The sequence below is a fragment of the Bidens hawaiensis genome, unplaced genomic scaffold (genome assembly GCF_021521415.1).
Source record: "Bidens hawaiensis isolate Kalapana, Puna unplaced genomic scaffold, B.hawaiensis_p1.1 tig00012999_1, whole genome shotgun sequence".
Classification (NCBI taxonomy): Eukaryota; Viridiplantae; Streptophyta; class Magnoliopsida; order Asterales; family Asteraceae; genus Bidens; species Bidens hawaiensis.
Genome location: NW_027492089.1, coordinates 377,126 through 398,176, shown reverse-complemented (window position 1 = coordinate 398,176; position 21,051 = coordinate 377,126). Strand labels below are relative to the sequence as shown.

General features: G+C 33.8%; 4 protein-coding genes and 1 pseudogene across 4 annotated transcripts; 1 reads left to right on the top strand and 4 right to left on the bottom strand.

The window, feature by feature from the left end:
• The first annotated feature begins 302 nt into the window (after positions 1–302).
• On the top strand, positions 303–6,307 carry LOC143542891 (methionine aminopeptidase 1A-like). Its single transcript, XM_077035363.1, has 17 exons — positions 303–459; positions 548–627; positions 1,535–1,585; positions 1,675–1,860; positions 3,429–3,504; positions 3,604–3,651; positions 3,744–3,788; positions 3,888–3,987; positions 4,174–4,225; positions 4,303–4,344; positions 4,508–4,569; positions 4,872–4,970; positions 5,116–5,189; positions 5,291–5,360; positions 5,611–5,676; positions 5,759–5,847; positions 5,953–6,307. The coding sequence occupies exons 2-17, from the start codon at positions 557–559 to the stop codon at positions 6,025–6,027; spliced, it is 1,206 nt and encodes a 401-aa protein (XP_076891478.1). The 5' UTR covers positions 303–459; positions 548–556; the 3' UTR covers positions 6,028–6,307.
• A 797-nt stretch (positions 6,308–7,104) lies between these two features.
• LOC143542854 (pectinesterase inhibitor 9-like) lies at positions 7,105–7,737 on the bottom strand. Its single transcript, XM_077035332.1, has one exon. The coding sequence runs from the start codon at positions 7,735–7,737 to the stop codon at positions 7,105–7,107; it is 633 nt and encodes a 210-aa protein (XP_076891447.1).
• Positions 7,738–10,151: 2,414 nt separating this feature from the next.
• On the bottom strand, positions 10,152–11,006 carry LOC143542853 (pectinesterase inhibitor 9-like). Its single transcript, XM_077035331.1, has one exon. It carries the CDS (start codon positions 10,776–10,778, stop codon positions 10,152–10,154), a length of 627 nt encoding a protein of 208 aa, XP_076891446.1. The 5' UTR covers positions 10,779–11,006.
• Positions 11,007–13,422: 2,416 nt separating this feature from the next.
• Positions 13,423–14,725, bottom strand: LOC143542892 (pectinesterase inhibitor 9-like). Its single transcript, XM_077035364.1, has 2 exons — positions 14,437–14,725; positions 13,423–13,763 (listed from the first exon to the last, which is right to left on the bottom strand). Exons 1-2 carry the CDS (start codon positions 14,723–14,725, stop codon positions 13,423–13,425), a joined length of 630 nt encoding a protein of 209 aa, XP_076891479.1.
• Positions 14,726–17,201: 2,476 nt separating this feature from the next.
• LOC143542868 (pectinesterase inhibitor 9 pseudogene) lies at positions 17,202–18,092 on the bottom strand (annotated as a pseudogene).
• Between the last annotated feature and the right edge of the window lie 2,959 nt (positions 18,093–21,051).

The following is a 21,051-nucleotide window of genomic DNA, read 5'->3' as shown; positions in this document are numbered from 1 at the left end:
CACAAAAACCGGTTAACTGAACTGAAACCGGCCTAAACCTAAACTGAAACTAACCAGAACCCGAACCGAAACCGATCATAACATGCTAAGAAACCGGTTTCAACCCTAACCGAAACCGATTATAAACCGGTTTTGACTTGTGTTGACCAAACCGAACCGGTTTCAATCTAAACCGGTTTTGAGTTTCATACCGATTTATACACCTCTACCTATATAGTACAAATGTCGAAAACTAAAAACTTGATACTGTTGATACCAAAAACGCTCATCCCTGCCTACAATCACTTACAATTACAGAAACGGCCTCAAAGAATATCCAATACTTCAAAAACCCCCTCAACGTTCCAACACAAGACGGCCGCCACCATATTATTTATTATTATCACCACCGATTCTAAACACATTCTACAAACCCTAATTTCTCTCTGCAACAAATTCATCATTCAATTCGATTCACAGGTAAGTTCAATTCACGTTAACGTACCAATTCATCGCGTAATTATTCAATCAGCACCACTTACACTTATTAATTTAATTCAATTTTCAGTTGATCGTAATGACCGGAGGTACAGACGTTACGGAAACCAGCTTATCGTGTCTCAAATGCAGCAAACCAGCTCACCTTCAGTACGTGTTCATCATTTTAATTGAATTATTATTCGTGCAGTTTATGTAGATGTAATTGAATTGAATAGGTTAGAAGGAGCCCTAGGTTAATTTTATCTGTTAATAATAATAATAACTAGCTAACAAAACAGGCCGGCGACACCGCTAACGCGAATTTGGTCAGTATTGGTTAAGTTCGTTACGGTACTAGAATAAATCCTAAAATAAATTTGTAAACGCCGAAAATAGTATCGGAACATGTACAACTTATTATGGTCAAAACGACGCTAATTCGGTCGGTTAGGTTGGGTACGACACTGGCACTAAAACGAGAAAATAAGTTAGTAACTCGTAAAATTGTAGCTTATGAAACAAAAAATAACATATATAAAAAAGCGTTTATTCGGTTGGTAAAAGACGGGGGTTGCGGCGGCGAATTGCAGCGAATTCGGTTGGTATCGGTTAGGTTCGCTATGGTAGCGGCGTGACCCAGTGGCGAAGCTTGGAAGAAGATGTCGAGGGGGCCGGGTAAAAATACACATTAAAAAAACCATAAACGGAGGGGGCCGGGATCAAAATTTTGGTTGAAAACGGGTAAATTTACACTACATATAAAAAATATCGGACAAAAACTGGTAAATTTACACTATCGCGCAAAAAAGCGGAGAGGGCCGGGGCCACCCCGGGCTCCAACTATTCTTCGCCAATGGCGGCGTCTAGTGCACCCGAAAAACATATTTTAAACGAAAAACGGTAAAAATCAGGCGTTGCGGTGGCTAGTTGACACGAATTCGGCTGGTTCGTTAAAGGTTAAATCCAATAAACTCATTAAATAAATATATTTAACAAAACTCCAACAAAATATTCAATAAATCTATTAAGGCACCAGGCATGAGATTTAAACTTGTATATGATAATAATTTTGCAGGTGTCCTAAGTGTGTTGAATTGAAGCTTCCGCGTGAAGGTGCTTCTTTCTGGTGTGTCGCTGTTTTGCCCCTAATTTGTTTATTGTTAGTTATTGTTGGTTGTAAAGGTTAAAATGCTTATGTGATTGTTACTGTTATAGTTCTCAGGACTGTTTTAAGGCGTCATGGAGTGCGCATAAGTCGGTTCACTTGAAGGCGAAGTTGTCATCGATTGGATCGAATGCACCGTGGGAAAGTAATGTGGCATCGCCGAGTGACGGTTGGCTGTATTGTTTGAGGAAAGGACAGTCGCGAACAGCACAAATGCCGAATTTTGACTGGACAGGGTATTGTCTTGGACAACGCTTTTTATTTTTTTTAGAAGGATTGTGGTTTTAGTGTTATGGTTTTTTGATGATTTTAATGAGGTTAGGATTTGGTCACGAGCTAGGTATTGCAGGCTAATTGATCTATCATTAAATATTTATTTGTTTACCTTAAGATGATATATATGTGAAAGAGGTCTTTAAGATGAATAATTATTTGTTTTAAGTATTGAATTGTATATACATGAAAACAATTGGGCGCCTTTATTATTGGATGACTAATTTGGACTCGACATAATTTTTTAGAATTGTATAAGTAAAAAGAAACTTCGGACTTTATTACTTGGATCGTATTCGTGATTTAAGCACATACTTGAGCAAATAGCATTTTGCAAGAAGCAATTTCTGCAGTTGTGGCAAATCTAGGTTTTCTTATATTTTGGATATGCTATTTTGGGGTCAATTTATTAGGAATAGGGTTACATAGTTATTGTTCATTTACATTAACATCTATTTAATATCAAGAGAAAAGTTTTTATGGATAAAAAAGAATGCAATACGGTGTATTTAAAACATCTTTTCTTAGCTGGTAAAAACCATGTGAATTAAGTAGTATAGTGATTCACGCGGTTTTTGCAAACACCAACTAATTTGGGTAAAGTATTAAACTTTATATTTTGTTTTTACTTTACATGGAATTTAAGACTCATTTATTATTATTGGGAGATTTCTTCTTATTCTCTGAAGTAGATTCTGAAGGAGTCAGTTTAAGAAAGTATGATCTGCTAGTTTTCTTTTTGTTGTTTGCTCATTGCTGCTTGATTTATGTTTCGTTTCTTTCAATCTTATCAATCTACCTGAATGATCTTTATTGTTTTTAAATTTTTTTATAAATTCTTTTGCAGACCATTAAGGCCATATACACTTGAAAAAAGTTCTTTTAGATGAATAATTATTTGCTTACATGTAAGTTGTATATACACGGAAACATTTGGGCATCTGTATTATTGGGTGACTAATTTAGACTCTACATAATTCCTTAGCAATGTATATGTAAAAGGAAACTTGGGCCTGTATTACTTGGATCGTTTTTGCAATTTATTTGCATACTCGAACAAATAAAATTTTGCAAGAAGCAATTTCTGTAGTTGTGGCAACTCTAGGTATTTTTTATAGTTTGGGTATGTTATATGGGGGTTAATCAATTAGTAAAAGGGTTACATGGCTTTGGTTAATTTATGTTATCCTTTAGTTAAATTCAAGAAAGTTCTTACGAGTACAAACCGAATGCAATCATGTAGTATGGTGATGCACGCGGTTCTCTTAAACACCAAGTATATTTGGTAAAATATTATATTCATCTTTTAATTTTACGTTATATAAAATTTAAGAGTCATATATGATTTTTCGGATCTTTTTTTTGTTCTCTTGTATATTATAAAGGAGTTGGTTTAGGAATATATGATCTGATGGTTTTCTTATTATTATTTTGCTGCTTTATTTGTCATTTTCTATGTGACTGTCTACCTGAGCCATCTTTTCTGAGCCATCTTTTCTGTTTCTTAAATTTTGTTTAAATTCTTTTGCAGACCACTAAGGCCATATCCCATATCAAAAAAACGTGTAGTACCTGCAGGCATTGAGCTACCTGACTGGGCAGTTGATGTGAGTCATCAAGATTATAATTGAATATTTGTCTTTTTACTTGTTTTTCTTAACAGTTGCTTAATTAACATTGGTAATATTAATCATGCAACTTTGCAGGGAATTCCAAAAATCGAGCCTGCTAGTGACTGGCAACATGTTGTTGAGGTATTTTTAATACTAATGCTGGAAGCTTTTTTCTTTCTATTCATAGACCATAATTTGATCTAACACTCTTTTCAATTATTTTGTATGTGAAGATCAAATCTCCAGAGAAAATTGAGAGAATGAGAGAAACCAACCGAGTAAGTTTTTTGGCCGCTTCATTAATTTTTTTTTGAAACATTTATAGAAATACAATACTCCATATCGTTTACTATTAATAATAAATCATAATTTTACAGATAGCAAGGGAAGTTTTGGATGCGGCTGCTTGTGTTGTTCGTCCTGGTGTGACGACTGATGAAATTGATGCTGTGGTTCATGAAGCAACCATTGCTGCTGGTATGTGACATGTTAGTGTATTTAAGGGAAATTTTTCTTATTGTTTGTTCTTCTGTAATTGTAACATGTTAGTGAATTAATTATTTGTTTTCTGAAAATTGAAATATTACTTTCATATATGAAAGTAGTCCTTTTGACATTCCCAATCAATTTCTTTTTAACTTTTTTGATAATTACTCACTGCAGGAGCATATCCATCTCCATTGAATTATCATTTCTTCCCAAAGTCTTGCTGCACGTAAGGATTTTTGTATACCATATTCTCGATCTCATATAACCATCTACTTTTTCATTAACATGAGTGCGTATATCCAGGTCTGTTAATGAAGTAATCTGCCATGGGATTCCAGATGGAAGGTATGCATCCTAGATGTGCTGTAACTTTTTGTAAACCTTCAGTTATTTTGGTACTTGATTTTCTTCTATAACAAGATCAATAATTTGTATTCTTTGGTACTAGTGTTAATTCTATTTCGTTTGCAAATTCTGATTATGTTTTCTTTACGTGACTTGCTTCCAGGAAGTTAGAGGACGGGGATATTGTCAATGTTGATATATCTGTTTATTATAAAGGGGTTCATGGTGAGGTTCACTACTACGCTTCTGTACCTTTCAAATTGCGGTTCTTGGTTACGTTCTGATCAAACCTGTAAAAAACAAAACTGACTTTTCTAACATAAATCTTCAAGAGACATAATATTTGAAAAGAATGAGTATGTATGTTTCTACATCATCTTTTAGGAGAAACACTTGCACGAGTTTTTAAGAAACATAAAGTTAATAATATTATCTGCGAAAATGACTTTGAAACAGTTTTTTTCTTTTAAGTTTTGTTTAAATTTTTACGAACGGTTGATAACATCAACTGCTTATTGCGTTTGCAGGTGATCTAAATGAAACCTTTTTTGTTGGTAATGTGGATGAGGCATCTCAACAGCTGGTCAGATGCACTTACGAGTGTTTGGAAAAAGCAATAGCTATTGGTAAGCGTGGTGTATTTTATCTAAGAAAACTGACATTATTCAAGTTATTCAAGTTACATTTTTTGATATAATTTGAATAAGCTTTAGGAACAACACTTTACAACTTTATATATTATTTATGTATAATTCGTTCTTATCAATCCAGTGAAACCTGGAGTACGCTTTCGTGAAATTGGGGAAGTCATAAACCGACATGCTACAATGTCAGGTTTATCAGTGGTAATTTATAACTCATCTGCTTCCCCTTTTTTAATTCGTAGCATTTTCTGCTACTCTTCTGTTTGCATTGATTATGCTATCATTTATTCTTTTAATCTCAGGTGAAATCCTATTGTGGGCATGGTATCGGAGACCTCTTTCATTGTGCACCAAACATACCCCATTATGCCAGTATCCTAAATCTAGTGTGCAGTTAATTCATAATTGTGTGTGTGGCTAACATTCTTTACAATGTGATAAAATTTCTACTTTGGGTCAAAACAGTTTATTTTGGTAATAATTTAATTTGTTGAATAAAAAATTGATTTTTGGAGGTTTTATGCATAGGCGGCTTTTGACCTACTTTTTACACATTGACCCATTTATAATAGCCAGTTATTATTATTATTATTATTACCGTGATGACCTTAACATGATATAGGAAATAAGGCGGTAGGGGTGATGAAAGCTGGACAGACTTTCACTATTGAGCCTATGATAAATATGGGTGAGTTGAGCAATATATGAAATAATGATATTCATGCAAGTTTCTCTTTTTGCTTTTACTAACATATAGTTCTTTAATACAGGCGTGTGGCGTGATAGGATGTGGCCTGATGGTTGGACTTCTGTTACTGCAGATGGCAAACGCAGCGCTCAGTTTGAACATACACTTCTGGTATGCTGTTTACAAAGCTCATCTTGTTTCAGTTTTATTTTTATTTTTAAATGTTTATAACCATTTAAGATTTATAAATTCTTTAATGTTTATGGTCTCGTGCAGGTAACGGAGACTGGAGTGGAAGTTCTTACAGCACGACTGCCGACCTCTCCTAAGGTTTTCCCATGGTTAAATTAGTTGCGGATCTGTTGTGTATTGTTTAAAAAGGTGAATTGAGAAGACGAAAACATTAATTACGAGATGTATCATTTTCGGGTAAGAGAAAAAGGTTGGAGACGTTTATTTATGTCATGTGATGTGGGTATTAATTAGGGCTGTTCATGGCGAGCCGAGCTGAAGGGCCATTTGAACAGCTTTAGTAATAATGATTAGCGGTGATTGTGATTGTGAATTTTGGTTTTAAATTCTTGAATTACAATTGTTTTGTCTTTAGATTGCTTTGGGTTTATTTTGGTTCCTTGAGCTGTCATAAATTGGGTTGTTTCTAAATTTTATTGTCATAGTAGTATGCCAGGTCAGAACAGCCATAATATGATTATTCACTTACGAAGAATGGTGCTCTTCCTGTCACTTCGTTTGGTGTTCTTTTTGATCTCTTTGGTTGAAACATCTTATTTAAATACGATTCTTAGGTTGGGTTTTCAAACCGATAAGTTTGACATTTGTTATTTGGGTTGATTTTGGGCTCAAGTCGAACCCAATAATCGATATTTATGTTTGTGACTTTTTAAAAGCCGTTCGAAAAGGTTTTTGTTTTGGTTTGATTTCAGTTTTTAATTTGGTTTTGATTTCAGATTCACCCCATTTTTAGAACAAGCTTCATCAACAACGTTTTTGTTTCAGTCGCTGCTTGATTTACTAGGAGGAACCTATTCTGATTCGTTAAGTAATATGCCTTGACTCATTTTGACCCGCAAAGTAACAACATTCATTGACCCATTCTAACCCGCTCTTCCTTTTCAAAACTTTTTGATTGTGCTCAGTTTGACCTGTTCTCGAGTCTAGAAATGCCCATATTAACCTGAAAGGCAAAAAAAAAAAAAAAAAAAAGAAAAACGACATGTCAACGCAATTTTAGAACGATCGGTCAAAATCGCCATATAAGCCTACTGACTGGATTCTATGGGGCAGAAATATGAATGTACATTTATTATCCTGAAAATATAAGCCTTCCATACACATAAAAATAATAAAACACAAAAGAAAATAAGTACACTAAAAATCTCTACAACACATCTTAAAAAACAAAACACTTCACAACAAGATTTTAGGATTCTTAATACCACGAGACGCGCGATACCTCATCGTGAAACGACTAAACATCGCTAGAGAATTACTAGCGAGTTGCTTCACGTTCACCACCCGTGCTTTAATCATCGCCTGTTCCCCCTTTCCGACCCCTCCCGCCAAGATCCCATCAACACACGTCTCCGTACCGGTCAATGCAGCACTAACCCAAGACACAACATTACTCTCATGCCACCCAAAATTCTCATCACCATCTTTCCTTATTTGTTGCAACTCCTTAAAAGATTGTGTAATTTGACTCACTCCATCATTAATTTGCCGAAGACATTCTTCGACCGCTTGGTCATTCCCAATATTATTAGTTTCGTTCAATTTCTTCGCTGCCATGTTTAAATAAGTTTTGGTAAACCGAGCTTTGGATAGACATGAAGCGAGTGAGATTTGGGCTAGAAGTTGAGGGTCTGGTAGGCCGGTTTTGGTTACATATGGGAGAAGTGTTTGAACACATAGATCGCGGTATAATGCTGATCGACATTGTAGCTCGAGATACATTCTTGCACGAGAACGAGACTCGACTATTGGGGAAAACCCGAATATTGTGAAGGAAATAAGTAACAAATGGAGGACAAGGTGTGACATTTTGTTGTGTTAAAATGAGAAGCAAGAATAAGGTTTATATAAGGGAGTTGTTACTTGTGTGTTTTTTAAAGTCCTTTACGTAGAAATTGTGTTTCATATGCACATGCAAATTGCTTATGGAATATGCACTTATGTGAAGCTTGAAGTGTAATAATCCAAAAGTTGTGTTCAAAGAAACAATTGCAACCGACTTTTTGATTTCATATTTTTAAGTTAATAAACTAGAATTTGGTAACAAAATCTATTTATTTATTAGAGATAAGTTTGGTCGGAAAAGTCTCGCTAAAGGCCGTTAGCAATGCATTACTAACGAATTCACGTCGCAGATTTTCTTCATTTTTACTTTTTAGAAACCAATTATTTATCTTTATTTTCTAGTACAAATACCAGAAAAAGTCAATATACTTTTTAGTTTTTCTTGTAAAATTCTCTTAGTATTTTTTTACATTAAAAACCAATATATGTTTTGTTTTATTATAAAGTCCCTTAACAATATTTTACACATAAAAAGATAACCTTTTCTTATCATATTATTCCCTTGACATGTTAAATTCGAAAAGAAATGAACTATAAAGTTATGATTAAATGAAAACATGAGAATATTATTTGACAAATTAAATTATAATAGAAATAAACATCATTTATTCATAACTTTTTAATAATTTTAAATTTATACAATTTATTTTATATGCCTTTAGTTTTTATTTTATTATAGTTTACATCATTCACGCCCGTAATACGCGACATAATCAATTACGGAAGTTATCATGAAATTCATTACCGTTGCTAACCCGTTGCAACTGCTTTTGTCGATCCTAAACTTTGCACTCATTTGTCCGTCCTAAGCCGAATCTTGATAATTAAGGTGATCTGATCTATCAAGTTAACATCTTGCTGTGCAAATCAGTTTCAGTTACACACAACTATAAACGATTGTCTGATTTGATCACAAGTGAATTGAATTGAACTTTAAGGGAAGAGTGCCAAACGAAATTTAAGGAAACTTAATTGTCTTGAAGAAATGAAACATTGAAGTTACTTGACAAACATCATCCTACCATCAAGGTACTTCTAATCTAATAAACTATACAAGAATTGACTTTTCAACATAGTTAATGATCATAATATATTAATATATATGAGCTGGAGTGGTCATTGATGCAAAGGTAACTTAGATAAAAATAAATTGTTGGATAATCTAGTATTAATTAAGGAAAATGAGCTACACGTGTTTAAACTTGTGTATGTAGCTATTTTTATAATAAAATTTTTTAAAACTTTTTAGGACTTTATAACTTTTAGGTGTTTAAAAGACTATCTCTATCGATTTGTTAAAAGCTATTTTCATATTTGCCTTGTTGGGCCCTTTAATCTCTGAGTGTTTAGTTGATCCATTGTAGTGTTGTAAAGTACTGGCTTTGGACACTGGATAAGCGGTGTTCACAACATTTTAATGACATGATGAATTTGTCCATCATGCCCTTCATGCATTGCTACCTCGTTAATAATCACAATTAACAACAAAATAGCTTCTCTAGCAAGGGTTTAGGGGCGTTTGATAAAGACGGTTTTTTCTCTCATCATGATTACAAATTTCCCATAAAAACCAAACGGATCAAATAAAAATTGATACTCTGAAATATAAAACTTTAATTAGATATGAGATTGACAAAATTTTATTGAACCAGTGCGGGTAGATCATGGCTTGATCCTTTTTTTTTCCTTCTTGAAACTCAGGATCCATGTATCAGGCCCTGATGCATATAGGCACAAATGGTCCAATAGAAGCAAAAATTTCTAGGACGTTTTCCCTTCACGAGAAGAAGAGTTGTGTTCAAGTAGTGTTTCATGGATTATGCTAATGCATATAGAAACAAATGGTCTAATAAAAAACTGTCTAAGCCAAAAAAATTTTCAGGGTGTTTATCAGTTCAAATATCGGTTTATTTGGTTTTGAATTTTTTGCCCTAACTGAAAATCGAACCGAATTAGAAATGTGTCTAGCTAACATTACCGAATTCAACAGATTAAACTCATTTATTTGGTCCGGTTATCCGAATAAGCAAAATTTATGAAACTTATGATAAAACCGAAAATCGAATTTTCAATTCGATTCGGTTTTTTCCTATGTGCTTCTTACACACAAACCCCTACTTTCATCAATAATCCTTTGACCAACACCTATATGATACATCTAGGTAATAATTTCAAGAAATTATGTTATGCATGTTCAACAATTTGTGAAAACACCAAATACTATTGTAAGCAATTGTGTTTATTAGATATAGATGAATGATAGACACAATCATCAAAAGCTCACAAGAAAAATAAATACACACCCATTAGTTGGTGTTTACACCAACTATACAACATTCATACTTAGAACTTAATAACACATTTTATAATTACTAGACTTAAGGATAGGGATTCTTTATTCCACGAGCTGCCCGATATCGAGTCGTGTAACGGGTAAACATCATAAGAGAATTGCTAGCAAGTTGCTTCATATTCAAGAACCGCGCATTGATCATAGCCTTTTCCCTACGACCGATCCCATTCCCTTGAATCCCATCGATGCACGTTGTGATATCCGTCAAGGCAGCACTCACCCAACTTTGCACATTGCTTTCGTGCCAAGCGAAATTTTCATCCCCATCGGTCCCCATTCGTTGCAACTCCTTAAAAGATTGCGTAATTTGATCCACACCATTGTCTATTTGATGAATACATTCTTCCAATGCTTGGAACTCCTGAAGCTTACCCGTTTCGTTCAATTTTTTTGCTACCATGTCCACATAGGTCTTTGTTACCCGAGCTTTTGATAGACATGATGCTAGTGAAATTTGAGCTAGTCGTTGTGGGCTTGGTACGGTGTTTTTGTTCATATATGGCAATAGAGTTCGAACACATAGATCACGATACATTGCTGACCGACATTGTGACTCGAGGTACACCCTTTCACGAGAAACGGACGCCACAACATTCGAAAACCCGAAGATTGGGAAAAAAAGTACCAAGAAAAAAAGAATGTTTTGTGTCATGTTTGTGGTTTATTGTGTGTTTTGTGGTTTGTTGTGTGTTTTGAGATGGAAATGTGAAGAGAAAATAGGGATTATATATAGAGTTGTCACATGTATTAAATTAATGAACCCAAATTCTTTACGTTAAATATATGTTCCAAATCTCACACGTAATTAACTTGCTTAGTTATGAAACTAATTGCAATTTGCATAGATTAATTCTTCAAATACTTGTCCAGATATTACGTTTGACTATTTACAAACTTAAGTAATCTTGTTGAGTGATAAAAATACAATCACTTTTCTTGTGAAATTGTAGCATGAACTACTTACCATCAACATCTTACTAAATACAAAATATATAATTTTAAGTTAAGACTTTAAGGTGTGCATTAGGGTTAGTCATTAGTAATACGAATAATGACTCGGTGGCTAGTAATAGTAATATATACTAACAGTCTGATCGATTACACGTACTTAATAACTTTCATCAACAAGGGCTATCCGACTTGTATAGTAATGTATTTATCATAAATTTATACTTGATTCACATCATTTTGCTTACAAGAAATGTATGTTTCTCCATTACGCTCAATCGCTCATAATCATTAATGTGAGAAATGGAGTGCGTAACACGTGTAACATGTGATGATTATACACATGTGATTGCCTTAGAAGCATCACTGGCCAAATTGATAGTACGAGTTATTATCGATTAAAAGTTTAGATTATTAAAATCCAACTGATCGACTTAAAATTATAATATGTAATTTATCGTTAAACCCTAAATTACATATTACATGTATATATGTACACATGACATAATATACACATGAAGGTTGTCATATTTATCATTTGGCACCAACATTATGAAGATCCGATTCGGTTTTTACCGTGAATCATGAGGGAAATAGAAACGATAGATGTTCATGGAAACTTGTTATGAGCTATTGGAAATAGAGGTAACTTCAAAAAGACTATATATATTATCCTTTGATTTCGGTTCCTGTAAACTTGTAACTTTTACAATACTTGACTTTCACCGCCATTTTTATTTGAACACCGACTTTCAACGCCATACATGAGCTGGAGTAATGGAGTTATTTTGAGGATAAATCTTAACTTACAAGTGTTCTATAATTTCGTACTTGTGATTCTTACTATGGTCGAGATTAATCACAGCTCATGAAACATTAACAAACAGAGCCAACTTTGAAAGTATTTTACTCCAACAATCTCATACTAACTAAAAAATAATTCCATTAGCTTTATGATGACTCTGAAAATAAGTATAGGATTGCTGAATCAAAATACGTTTAAGATTGGGAATGTCTGTAAACCTTTTCTGAGTTGGAATTACTCTCGGCAACAAGTGAAAGTTGGGATTATTAAAATTCATCAACCCTTTTATTTAACATATAATTTAGATTTCTTTTTAAAATTTATTGCAGAAGAAACGAACAAAAACTTATTTGTTTTTATAATAAAATTTTGTTATAAATAACACGTTTTTCTTTTTATAGAAGTATTATCTTCTAAGCTCGTGTGTGTATATATATATGTACACACATGAAAATGACAGTCTTACAGCACTAACTTTTTGCAAGAACGTATAAAACAAATTAATTTTTTTTTAGAACAAGGACTTTTTTGTGTTTATATATATTACAAACACAGATGTTTGTAACATATAAACGAACAATCAATTTGATTTGTTTTTACATTTGACTATGTGAGGAGGAAGAATTAAGAAGCATTAACCGTTATATATATACTATTTCTTTTAATTTTAGATACAAGAAGTCTTACCAACTAAAATTCAATCAACCTTATGCATAAAATGCCTAACTAGAAGCTTGCACGTACATTACATATACCCCAAAGTTGGGCTTATGGGCCTATGGTTGATAAATCTTCCTTTATAAATCTTTAATGAAGTGTTGTTGGTGCTTTATAATACTTTTCACTATCAAACGTATGCAATCCTATGCAACATATATGTCCTTACGTACTTGATCCTTTAGAACTCACTTTAGTGGGTGCTGTACACGACATTTGTGACACCCTAGGTAATGGTTTACGATCCACACTAATCGACTTCTAGTTATAGGCCTTTTTCGGCTTTGGGCTTAAATTGACGACAAGGAGAACAATGGGCCGGCCCATATTTTGTTTCTTGTACATTAAGTTATTAATCTAGTTAGTTTCTATATAAATCAACCAATGTAATTGTAATCTTTAATGTAATTGTAATCTTTGTGCAGTTAAACCGTAGTTGCAGCTGTGGACGAATGTTACCTTGACCGAACCACGTTAATTTGGCGTGGCCTTTATTTTATTATTTTCTGCGTGAGATTCATTTGTGTTTTCTGTGTTTTTTTTTGTCCGCATCGTCACTTTGTTCCTAACTTATAAAAAGACTCTGGTTTTTCTTCACTATTATTTATGATTAATGATCAATGAAATGCACAATATGTTATATACGGAGGTTTTATTACTTCTTAATACATGCTTACTGATTTCTAATATATTTTTACATATTTATGAACGGGAAAGAATAATTCAAGAATATTTCTAACAATTTTAAAAAATATACCAAGAACATACAATACAAGTTGAACAACTTATAGTTACAACTTACAAACAATACACTTTACAACTCTATTTACGGACCACGGATCCCATGCGAGGCTCTATATCTTGTCGTGAAACGCGTAAACAACGCAAGAGAGTTACTAGCGAGTTGCTTCACCTTCAATATCCTCGCTTGAATCAAAGCCTTTTCTCTCTCGCTTATTCCATTCCCCAAAATCCCATCAAAGCACGACGTGACACCCGTCAAGGCAGCACTAACCCAAGTTTGCACGTTACTCTCGTGCCACATAAACCTCTCATCTCCGTCTTTTCCTATTCGTTGCAACTCCTTAAAAGATTGTGTAATTTGTTTCACTCCATCGTCTATCTGATCAACACATTCTTGGATTGCTTGATTTTTACCAGTTAGGCCTGTAAACGAACCAAACGTTCAGTGAACTGCTCGTGAATTGTTTGGTGGGAAGTTTGTTTATGTTTGTTTATTTATAAACGAACGAACATGAATAAAAAGTTTGTGTTCGTTTAATTAAACGAACGAACATGAACACATGTTCCGCTCGTTCATTTATGTTCATGAATGCGCGTTTATTTATGTTTGTTTTTGTCTGATTATTTATGTATTAATAGAAAATAATTAAACATTATTTGGAGGGGTCATCTACTTAAAGTTTAATATTTGTTAATTTATGTTCATTTAAGTGTTTTCATTCATGTTCGTTTATGTTTTTTTGTGTTCATATATGTTCATTTATCTTTGTTCATCTATATTCGTTTAAATTTTAAACAAACGAACATAAACGAACACAAATGTTCAATTAAAAAAAACGAACACGAGCATGCCCTTGTTCGTGTTCGTTCAATTCGTTTACATGCTTTCATTATTCACAATGATGAATATATCGATCTTGATCTCTAGGCTATGCCGATTCTATTTGTGTTCGTGAACACATTAATTTCCTTAATGAACGAACACGGACATAAAATCTCGTTCGGTAAGTGTTTGTGAACCGTTCGTGAACACATTATTTCCTTAACGAATGAACACGAACAAGGCCTTGTTCGTGTTCGTTTACAACCCTATTACCAGTATTATCCGTTTCGTTCAATTTGTTTGCTACCATTCGCACGTAGCTCTTTGTGAACCGACCCATTGATAGACATGTTGCTAGTGAAATTTGAGCTTGTAGTTGTGGGTTTGGTAGTCCTCTTTTGCTTACATAGGGTAAAAGAGTTTGAACACATATATCAGGATATCTTGTTGATTTGCATTGCGAGTCAACGTACATTCGCGCACGAGAACTAGACTCGACTCTTGTCGAAAAGACGAAGATTGTGAACGAAATAAGTATGAAAGAGATGAGAGTTTGTGACATTTTGTGATTATTTTCGTTTTGTGTTTTGAGATATGATGATATGTGACATTTTGTGCTTATATAGAGGTGTTGTCACATGCGTTTGTAATAAACTCTATATTATAAGTTAATGCAATTTTCTTAGTATACAAAACATCACACATGCAACTTCCTTAATGAATGTATAATTGCATTAAATTCCCACCGTCCCTTTGTATAAATATATGAAACAAGCTACATATATAATTCACAACATTAAGTTTTCCAAATACGTTTTTAAGTTATTAACATTTTCTCAAACATAAAAAATTAACTTTAAGTGATTAATTATAGTTATGTTGTTCAAGTGTGATTACAAATAAATTAACTTAAAGTGAACATGAGAATTTAACGTGGTTTGGTGTAAACTGACCTACATTCAAGGGTTGCAACCAGGGTATTTTATCATTGCTATTGCCTCATTCGTGAGGAATTACAAGTACAAAATTTGTATATATAGAGATACATTAGGTTTACCAGCTTATTCAACAAGAAATAAAAACGGGCCCTAATAAAGAGATATGGGGCCGGTCCAAAACCTCTCATGTCTTCTGTATTGTCTTTATTAAACCCAAAATATTAGTCTTCAAGTAAACCGAGCCCAAGCCTCCACACCGAGGAATATATAAAAACCACACATCTATATAAGTTGGCATGTACTCATTGTTCAACAACTAACAAGTCCCCACGAGTTAAGGCTGGATGTGATACTCTTACTGCGAGGCGCAAAATGTTTTGTTGGCTAGCGTCCCCGAGCTAGGGGGAACATAGTGCTCATAGTGGCGTCTTCTCAAGTCTCCATCCCCAGCGTGGTGGCTTAATTTCCTCACAAGCTGAGCACTCTTTGCCGCAACCATTTTAACCGTTTGAGGAGTTGGACGTTTGACAACGATATAACTAAGAAAAAATATATTTTTTGTTGATAGTAGGAAGTGCTAGTGTTATTTAAAGTATTCTTTCAATTTTTATCCGAAGATATGTTTATTTTGTATATGTTAGTTTGTGTGTTTGTTGCATACTTGCATAGTTGCATGGCCAGCTTATTTGGGCTTGGATGCAAGTAAAAGAGTTAATGGGCTTGTAGCAGTTGTCTATGGGCCAGAGCTTAATGGGTTTTTGTTGTGCTTTTATATTTTCTTTAATGAAGAGTAGATATGATGGAGTAATGTTATTTATCTCGATGTATAATCAGCTATGTAATATGTAGTTTTGTGGCTCATATGGAAATACATTGTTAGACGAGTCTTCATCTGCTTGGTTCGTAATAGAATTGAGTTACGTACGTAAATTGTCATCATCAGATCGCCTCGCTTGCTTCATTGTCATCTTGCTTGCTTGCTTTACAAACATCGTTGTTTCATCATCGTTTCACTTGATGAAACATTCTGTTGATTTTGGCATTTGTTGTCCATTGTATTTATGAACTAAGTTATTTATTAGTTCACATTATTCTTGTTTAGATAGTTCTTCTTATTGATCGATTTCTATTTGGGTGTGTTGTGTTATTAATTTGTATGTTTCTTGAGTAAACGTTTTTGATCTGGTTTATATCTTAATTAACATGTTAATTTGGAGTACATTATATTAACTAAATAACTGATGAAACTTTAAAAGGAGTGACACATTGATAAATGTCTAAAGCACTCTAATAGAAAATTCTAGTTTATCATATATTAGGGTTAGCAATGTATTGATAGGATCTGTAAATTTTCCATTAATAATACGTATTTATCCTAAAAGAAATTTTTTATAAACTTATTATCAATATCTTGATAAATACTTCCGAAATATCATCTAATGCTAAACTTATATGAAATTAAAGGAATATTGGTTTTTATTAATCCAAACTATCGTTTTTTAATCATTGTCGGTCCCAACTAACGAATTTGCTGCTAACGGTCTCAACTTTTAACGTATTTGTTCCTAACGCTCCGCTACTAACATAATCCTAACGTCATTAGTTGCAGGTCGCTGGAAAACTCACATCTTTTGCTGATAAACAGCACCTAAACACAGCCACAACCACCAATAACTCACCGCCAACCAACCACTACCACTTGAGCACCGTAAACCGATTTCAAAGATGGTTCTAGGGTTCCGACGACCTCAATAATTTGGGCTTTTACTAGAAAACGGTGCCTAAGGGTCCGATATGAAGTTACCAAGATGTTTGGGACGGAAATGTTGAGTTTTCGCGGGAAAATGTGAGTTTTCCGTCCAAAAACGTTTTTCTGGCGACCTGCAACTAACAATGTTAAGATTTTGTTAGTCGCGGACCGTTAGAAACAAATAAGTTAAAAGTTGGGACCGCCTGTAGCTAATTCGTTAGTTGGAACCGACAGTGACCAAAAGACAATAACAATAGTTGAGATTAAAACAAACCAATATACCAATTAAAAAAAGAAAGAGTGTCTGTTGACTAATCAACACACGAATCAGATCTGAATTTCAAATGTCCACGTAATTATATAAATCCGTTCATCAAAAAACACATAGTGTCAATCAACACAAAAAAAACACAACAAATAAAACAACATTTTATTAGTATAAGTGTATAACACAACACCAAGACCCCAAACAACTACATGTTCATGGAGTCCTGATCCTACGAGACCCACGGTGTCTGGTCGCAAACCTATTAAACAACGCAAGCGCGTTACTCGCAAGGTGTTTAACATTCAAAACCCACGCTTTAATCATCCCCTTCTCCTTACCCCCAATCGCCTTATCCGATATCCTATCAAGACACGCTGTCACATCCGTTAATGCCGTACTAACCCATGTTTGCACATTACTTTCGTGCCACGAAAAATACTTCTCCGCATCATGAGCCATCCTCTTTTGCTCCTTAACCGATTGCGTGATTTGGGTCACACCATCGTTTATTTGAGTTAAACAATCCGTCACGGCTTCATAGTATCGTGCATTCTTCGTTTTATTAAACTCTTGCGACATTGTTCACGTAGGCCTTTGTGAGCCGCGCTTTGAGTAGGCATGTGGTTAGGGAAATTCTGGCTAGTTGTTCGGGGTTGGGCGCGTTTGTTTTGCTAGCGAAGGGTAAAAGGGTGCGTATGCATAGGTTGGTGTATAATGTTGGATGGCATTGGTTCTCGACGTACGCCCTAGCTTGAGAACCGCATTTGGCCGTCGGGTTTAAGGTGAATATGGTGAGAATGAGAATTAGTAAAGAGATGAATGTTTGTGTCATTTTGTTTGAACAAATGTTATTGTGAGATGTGGATCTTGAAGTGGTTATAAGGTGGTGTTATATATGGGGGTGTCACATTCTTTGCAAGTTGAGTATGATTAAAAATTATACAAGAGTTTTAAATATACAACTTTCTACACGTAATATAATATATATACAATATTAGTAGTGAATGTTTGATATAATTACTTAAACAATTTTTTATCATAACAAATATATGCGGATCTTTATACAACTAAATTGAATTGTAACCCAGTAAAACTGAACCGGATTATATGGTTTTCAGTCGAAATTAACCTAAATTTGGTGAGGCTTGATATGAAAATTTAGTGACCTGATTTGAAGAAAAACTGTATGAATAACCTAATTGAAACACTATTAAAATTTTGTTATTATTTATGAGATATTCCCTATAATATATAATGGATTAATGGTTATTTAAGTTGTAATTTAGCTTAATTCGGTTACTAAGTTAATGCATTCTTATTTGTCCCAATTTGATTTAATTAATAACAAACAATATGAAAAGTTAGTATAAAAAACAAAATAATTGGAAAGATATAGAAAGAGTTTTATTCTATTTATTTGGTCAAAAACCAAACCGAATCAGAAAAAAATCAAACAGAAGGCAAAGTGATGCAAACCCTAAGAAAAAACTAATCTTAATTAGCGACATAATATTGTCGTTGTGGCTAACCTGTAGAGTTTAAATATGAATTTTAAGCGTTGATATATAAATTAGTGATGTTCAATCGGTATAAAATGTTATATTTTTTTACCCGGACGCGTACATTTTTAACTATGCAAATAAACTCATAATAAATTTGGTTGTATGAAAATATATTCAAATTTTTATTGGAATTGAAATGCATGTACAATATGGTGGGGGTACCGTTGATAAAGCCAAAGCATTTAAATACCCGAGTTTAAAAGAGAGATCTTAAATTCAAATTCTATAAACAACGAGGATATTAGATAAAAATTGACTTTAAAAAAAAAGAAAGAAAGAAAAAAAATGTTCGTGAAGATTTACCATTGTTTTGCTGAAATACTTTAGTAGAACGTCTACCTTTATCACATGCACGTGACATGAGCCCATGATGCTTCTAGAGTGTTTTTCTTTATAATGTTTGACCTAATTATATTTAGTATACTAAAAAAAATAATATTTAGAAAATGAATTGGAATCATATAGAATGATGATCATCTTTCATAGTTAAATTAGATATACATTTTTTAGTTTTCGATATCTGATTGTTAATCTAAGTTTTTAGTTACTAAGCAATTTTTTATTTTAAGTTAACATATATATTGTGTTTCGTTTTAAATGGGATCGAGATGACTTTTTGGTTCTATATATCTTACATATTTTCTGTATAGAAATATATAACATCTAAATACAGTTACAGAATTTAAATCAAATACAAAAATTTCCCTTTATATCAGCATAGAGCTACGCCCTGCTTGCGGTGCGCACATATAATGTATATATGTGTGAACCCTTGGGTGGGCAAAAGTAAAATTGCACTAATTTTGACGTTATTTTACTAATCACGTGAAAATAACGTTAAAAGTGGCGGAAGGTTAATCAGGCATCATGTGGTGGCGTTGATAGCCGAAAGACAAGGGCACATGCACCAATCAGCCGGTGTCCCGATGATTGAGTGTTATGTGTCTTATGTCCAAGGCTTGATTCAAAACTACTATCGAGCCGGGGGTCTCACCGGAAGCAGCCTCTCTATCCCTATGGGATAGAGGTAAGGCTGTCTACATCTTACCCTCCTCAGACCCTACCATAGCATTGCTATTGGTGGGATATACTGAGTACGATGATGATGATGATGATGATCAGCATAGAGCTAGTGATCAGAGGCTTTATCCATACTTAATCTATACTACTAAATAAATAAGCCTTTCTTTATGCCACATGTCATCCATTTAACCCATCATCAGTCTCCCATTCCCGCCTCTCACCAATATCCATTTACAAACCCATTTCCTATAATCTGAACGCCTTCTTTCATACACACCCTAAATCATCCTCCAGCTTAATTACTTTGTCTCCGGTGTTGCAGCTGCACCCGCCACCGCCACCCCCTTTTTCTCACCTGATTCCACCACTGGTCTCGCCGACAACCCTTTTGGTACACCAGTCTTTGGACCTCAGGCTGGTATGTTATAGTTCTTGCTTTCTCATATGATTCGGTGTTCGTTAATTATTTATATAAACCCTAAATCGATTTCAGAATGTATTTAGGTATGAATTGATTAACAAGCAACATCTCACCATTGTTTATTCTTCGATTTCATAATGTATGAAATTATGTTCGGTATGTGCCTTTTATCTTTATTTTTGTTTTGATATAAACTCTAAATCGTGTTCCTTATTCTTTTTAGGGTCGATTATTTATTTGTTGTTTTAACCAAATGTTCTTCAATTTTGTGAATTTCGATGATTATGTTTATTATTATTGCATAGATGTTATATCATTTTGATTAACAGGTGAAACCGAGGAGCATCGACTAATACAAGAACAGCTCAACCAAAAGGTACAATTTTAAACGTCCATTGCAGATTTCTGTTGCCTTTTGATATTCTTTGTTTTCTGATGTATCAATATTTTTGATTTTTGCAAGATAATTGAATGTGAAGGACTAAAAGAAACCATTGCATCCTTAAAACAACTTCTTTCAGATGCAAATTGTGAACCTCAAACCGAGGAAGAGTTTGCAAAGCCCGAAGAAACAAAGGAACTTTTGCCTCAGCAAGCCCAGGTTTGTTAATCTTTTCATATGTCAGCACTTCTTTTAGAGGTTCCATCTTCTTTAAATTTTTAAAAATTAGTTAATATATATAAAAGGATTATTAAAATCATATATTATAATTAATAAACTACAAAAAATGAAAAACAAAATCAAATCTTTCTTCTTCTCGATCCAGCACTAGAAGATTCGTTACGTCTTATCATCATAATCCATGCCTCGCCGATTGCTACAGCGACTAAGGTATAGTTCTTAATTGCTCCGGCGTGTCCTCAAATAATCCATGCCTCGCCGATTAATGTGTTAAAATATATAATTGAGTTGAAACGGACACAGT